Raw genomic sequence first — 6000 nt, forward strand, 5'->3', positions numbered from 1 at the left:
ATCCCTAGGCACAACATATGAACAAACAAGATTTTGGTTATCTTGAAATGTTTCAATACATTTTTTTTGTTCCTTTTAATTCTGTTGAAAAATATCCTGTTACCCTTTGGCTGTATGGTTTCTTGGCCTCAGTCCACATAGGCAAATCATGTAACAAGTAAACACAAAGTTTAATTTATTTACTTTCCTTCAATTATTATGATGATAAACAAATGGGAAAGCCATCATGTTATTACAGACAATACACCCTTTATGCCTTTTGTCATTTCCTTATTTTTACGGAATTCATTCGTGTATTTAGCTCAACAGTATTTGAGATCAATATCAATTAAACGCAGAACAATCCAGCCTGATATTTCCATTACTACCCGTCTTAACTCCAACCCGACCCAGTTTAGTCATAGCTGAGATAAATGCGTTATTGAAAGCTTGTGAGCTGGAGGCCCATGCGTCCACGGTCGGTTTGGACCTTGAGTCAGTGAAGAGGACCTGGTCAGAAGTAAACAATCCTTGTCCTTGTTGCAGGTTCTTGTAGTACACATTGTCAAATGTTCTTGGTGTGTTTGGGTCCATGTTTATGGCTATCCTCGGGTCAACGTTCTTCGGACACTGTTGCTGCAATTGGGTCGCATAAGTTGGGTTTAGAGTTGGGTCAACCGGGTTCTGCTTGCTGAAGTTGTATATCCTGTTTGAAAACTGGTTGCAATGCGAGAATCCAAGGGTGTGTGCACCTGGACATGGTAGTTGATTAATGTAGCCATTTTTTGTAAATGTTCTCAAAAACCTTAAAATAACTTATGATAGTCTACGAAATAAAGGTCCCTGAAAATTGAAATTTGAAACTTTTTTTGCTCGATAAAAAGCAGAATACCTTAAAAATAAATATATAGTGTGGTAAATATAACGGAAACAACATCCAATATTAACCGAGCAGGCAAGTGTCTCAATTTTTCCAATGAAGTCAAATTTTTCTTGCCCTTTTAAAGTCGAAAATTTCTTGCCCTTTTAAAGTCACTCAACTTTCATTTCAATGTGTAAATGTGTGTAATTTTGTTGATAAGTAAAATATATGAATCTTTGGTTCTATAAGTAATTTTTTTTTCTAATTAATTTGACTAGGAGGTAATATTGAATAAAAAATTTTCACTAAATAATAATTAGCTTTCATAACTTTTATACAAAGTCAACTGAAAAATAGTAATTACTAAATTGTAACCAATGTTAATGTGTTTTTTCATTTGTATCATCAATATTTAAAAAGAAGTTACATAGAATTAAAACATCCAATAAAAATTGAATGACTTTATAGAATCATGAAAAGCTTGAGTGACTTAAAAAAACACTTACAAAACTTGATCATTATTTGTAAAGTTAACTCTACAATAAATATTACAAAAACTTAATAGAACTTTAGAAGCTATTACGCATTTAAAATACACTTGCAAATTGCAATGACTTTCCAATGGATATTATGCACCTTTTGCTATATATCCGTTGATAAAAAGTAACAAAAATCATTCGATTCACAAGTAAACGCGTTAAAGATATAACATGTTACCTGATAGTGCAATCATGTCCGCTTGGGTCAACCCATGACCAGCAAACATGCGATTAAGTTGATCCAAATTCATGTTCGGTTTCGGAAGGTTCCCACCCACACTAGCCGACGTGGAACTCAGCCCATCTAGCCTCCCGAGCTCCACCGCGTACGACGGCCCACCCGCCTGCAAACACCACCATTACATATCATTAGCCAAACTACCTTAACCGTTGGTAAATAAACAAAGTATCAGTTATTATTACCAACGCAACAACATCCCGTGTAGCCATGGTGAGAATATCCGCACACGACACTTTATTTTTGCAACTCGCGACTGCATCGACCGCAGCTTTGGCTTTAATAACCGTATCGAACCCGTCCCCAGCCAATGACAGATTATCCGGGTGGTCTTTCTCTGCAGTGTTGGACCCACTTGATGCTATCATAACTGATGCATCACATCCCTATTTATTATTCCAAAAGCACAACACGTTAATAAGTGACAACTTATAGCCTTAACTGTTTAATGTTAATAAGTATTCGGTTTTATATAAACGAACCTGAACGAAACAATCATGGAAAAACAAACGAAGAGTTCCCGGGATGGTGACGAAGGTCTGCTTGACCTTCGCAGAGACCGCGTTGCGAACGATGGTTTCCACATTTGGGCAAATGTTCGCGTAGTAGTTTTGTTTGAGTTGAGCATAAGTGAAGTTTGAGAAGATGAGAATTGAAGAGAGAACAAATACTTGAATAAAAGTGACCCGACCCATGATGAAGGAATAATAATATGGGTTTAGTGTTTTGTTCAAGGTTGATATACTTGATAATGGCAATGAGCATTATTATATAAAGAAGACATAGGCAAACCAAGGTTGTGTTCAGTCACTAAGACAGCTGTTTAGATTTGGAATATTTTTGAAATTTTACAGTGTCATTTATTTTATATTTAGGTTTAATGATTTGATAACAAGATCCGTGTGGTCAATTTTGGCATGCAAAAAATGAAATGCATGATTATTTTATTTATTGGTATAATTATCTGACAAGAAAAAAGAAGATGACTATATGGGGACAAACTGCTAAGTAAGACGTAGGAAACGTATCAAAGTTGTGGGCTAGCATGCAAGTTGTTAAACATATTGGTGAGACCAATCGATGGTTTTATTTGTTTGTATATAAAAGAAGTAAACGCAAAGAATTTAAATTCGTTTTTGCATTTTAGATATTGATTGTTTGCTGAGTACGATATGATAAAGGCATGAAGTGAAAGAACATAATTCAAAGGACCTAAAATAAAAGAAAACTAAAACAATTAAGACTAACATTACATCAAATTTAACGTACAATTATATAGCAAATAGAGATATATTCAAGGTAACGAATTCATGATTTAAGTACAACTTTTTTATGGGTACTTATCAAATAAACTGATTTCATATACGCTATTCATATGATATACGGATTTATAGATTTTGATGTAACGACATATAGCATTGGTATGCAAACGTATAGTTCTAAGTTCTAGCTCGTGTTTGTTTGAGAAGACTTAACCAAAATTTAAACTACTTTGATGTGACGGTCGTTGGATGAGTACGTGAATCTATCATACTTTTCCAAAGCAACTTATGAAGGGGGAGGGTCCAAAACTTTACTCGTGAATATGACATCAAGAAAAATGAGGTGAAACCAATAATGAACATGAGGATTGGATTATTGTGTATTATTATTATTATTATTAATTATTATTATTATTATTATTATTATTATTATTATTATTATTATTATTATTATTATTATTATTATTATTATTATTATATGCTATATTATTTTAGGAAGTGTTGTTTAGGAAACAGCCATCGATGGCTAAGTCAACGCCGGCCCTTTCTTTGAAGGCAACTTGATGCATCTAGGTTATCATAGTTAAGTTATGAAGTAAGAAACAATTAGTTGGCAACTGGTGGATATCTTATCCAAGAAATTAACATTTTAATGTTATGTAATAGTAATATTAACATGATAGTAGTACGTAATAGTAATGATTCAAGTATATAATTTTATCAACCCAATCTATTACGCTTACTCTACAACAAAATTTAATTGTTTAGTAAACGAAACAAATACAAAGCATTTTTATCGTTTTGTATTGAATACAACTAACGGGTTCAAACTGGTTTGTTTTGATGTATTTTTAAACTGTAGCTAGTATTCGGAGAAAGTATTCTTATTAAAAACCGGAGTGTGAATGTCCTTGTCATTGGTGCAATGCAAGGTATAAAAATGTTGCAACAATGTATAATGAGGCTACCAATTGGTGTTCTAGACTAACAGTATCAAGATGTGTAGTAAACAAGCTTCTCATCAAATGGTTGAGAGTTCTAGTCTCATGATGAACATTGGTATAGATTCAAAAGATTTGATATAGACATTTAAAAAAAGCATAAAATTCTTGATTTTGGGGTAAAGCTAGGACGTTGGTGTTCTCTCTAAGAAACATATTTATTATAGATACACAAGAAGCTGAAAATATATGTAGACATGTAACTTATCTTTCGCATAGAATGAATTCATTACTAATATTAAGTCAACACTGGAGTTGAAGCTTGTTGCTACAATTCCAAGAGGTCTTACTTTGTAGTCGGTCATATCTATTATAGCCCTTACAAAGCTTGGACTCAAACTAGACATATGGAGAAATTCGCAAGAAAGTGTCACAATGCCAATGCCCTTTGCAATTAAGTCACTAGTGTATACATATATGCATGTAATGTGTATAGGAGAAGCCAAAAGATATACCTAAATATGGGAGATTAAGAGTTGTAGGAGGGATGCGTCTCTTCATAAAGTGAGTGCCTCTCTGTAATCAAATGGGAGCGTCGATTGGATTATGTCAGCGTGCCAAACATGTCTAGGTAGGGTGCGAATGTTAAGTTCAATCCACTGCCATAACGTTATGGAATTACAAGGTGATCCTAGAGTAAAACTTGTTATGACAATCAAAAGTTATTTTATTTTCTTAACTTGTAAGAAAAGTGCTTCCTTATTTTACTTTATTTGTATTGCCATCCATCAATTTCAACTTTATTTGAATAATGCACTCGTATGATTAAACTAAACGTTTAAGAACATAAAAGGTAGACTTTAACCAGATTTGGAATGAATCATTCTTTACTCTATAAGGAGGGTAAGATGTAGACAGCCTTACCTCTATCCCATAGGGATAGAGAGGCTGCTTCCGGTGAGACCCCCGGCTCGATAGTAGTTTTGAATCAAGCCTTGGACATAAGACACATAACACTCAATCATCGGGACACCGGCTGATTGGTGCATGTGCCATTGTCTTTCGGCTATCAACGCCACCACATGATGCCTGATTAACCTTCCGCCACTTTTAACGTTATTTTCACGTGATTAGTAAAATAACGTCAAAATTAGTGCAATTTTACTTTTGCCCACCCAAGGGTTCACACATATATACATTATATGTGCGCACCGCAAGCAGGGCGTTCATTCTTTACTCTATGAATATGAATAATCGTACATGGTAAAGGTTTATTTGGGTTTTGGATTCATCATACCATAAATTTGTTACAAGGATAAGCCTATATTAATTATTAGTAAATTATTGATCTAATATATAATAAATAATATTAATATATAATGAAAATAATTAGTCAATCTAGAAGCTTAGTTTTAATATTTCATATTGAATAATAAAACATTTCAATAATCGATAGTTATACATAATATTTTAATAGAAGATGCCAGGCATGCCAGATTTAGTGATGGTTTTGTCGAATTGGATATTTAACATTTGAGACTGGTTTATAAATCAGGTTAGTGTTTGGATTATATGGAATTGTTTAGTATTAAACTTTTAAAATATTGAAAAGAATATATATCAAAGGGTCTTTGGTCGATCGGTATCAAGAACACATAATGTGCAGTGGCGGACTTACGGTTTGGTTACGAGGGTCGGCTGACGCCTGTGAGAAAAAAACAATTAGTGTTATATATACGTAAAAATCATAACCGACCTCTGTAAAATTTTGATACCGACCACTATAAAATATTGAGAAAAGAAGAAGAAGAAAAGATAGAACGGAGAAAAGGAAATAACGCCAGAAAATTTTCCGACAAGTTTAAAGATGCAGTAGGAAGAGAGAAGGGGAAAGAAGTTTGATTTAAAATTAATATTTTATAATTAGCTTATTTGCTTGTGGTGACTTATTTCTTTACCTCTTATCTTTTATGATTTTTGATTTTCAATAATAGCACATAAATGGTAAATGGCTTAAATAAAGTTAAGGTATTTATTTTACTTTTAACAAAGTTACCATTTATTTCTTTTTCCTGAATTAACTAGTTTTTTTTTTTACTTTATTTTGTTATCTTATTATTTAATCTTTTTATTTTACATAACAATATTATAATATATATATATATGCTAAGTATAAAAT

The 6000-nt window shown here is 32.9% G+C and overlaps 1 protein-coding gene across 1 annotated transcript; it reads right to left on the reverse strand.

Moving 5' to 3' along the window:
- Positions 1-293: 293 nt before the first annotated feature.
- On the reverse strand, positions 294-2357 carry LOC143616654 (peroxidase 51-like). Its single transcript, XM_077089424.1, has 4 exons — positions 2101-2357; positions 1804-2004; positions 1559-1724; positions 294-731 (listed from the first exon to the last, which is right to left on the reverse strand). The coding sequence occupies exons 1-4, from the start codon at positions 2311-2313 to the stop codon at positions 325-327; spliced, it is 987 nt and encodes a 328-aa protein (XP_076945539.1). The 5' UTR covers positions 2314-2357; the 3' UTR covers positions 294-324.
- Positions 2358-6000: the final 3643 nt, after the last annotated feature.

Source organism: Bidens hawaiensis, unplaced genomic scaffold (assembly GCF_021521415.1).
Source record: "Bidens hawaiensis isolate Kalapana, Puna unplaced genomic scaffold, B.hawaiensis_p1.1 tig00048429_1, whole genome shotgun sequence".
NCBI lineage: Eukaryota > Viridiplantae > Streptophyta > Magnoliopsida > Asterales > Asteraceae > Bidens > Bidens hawaiensis.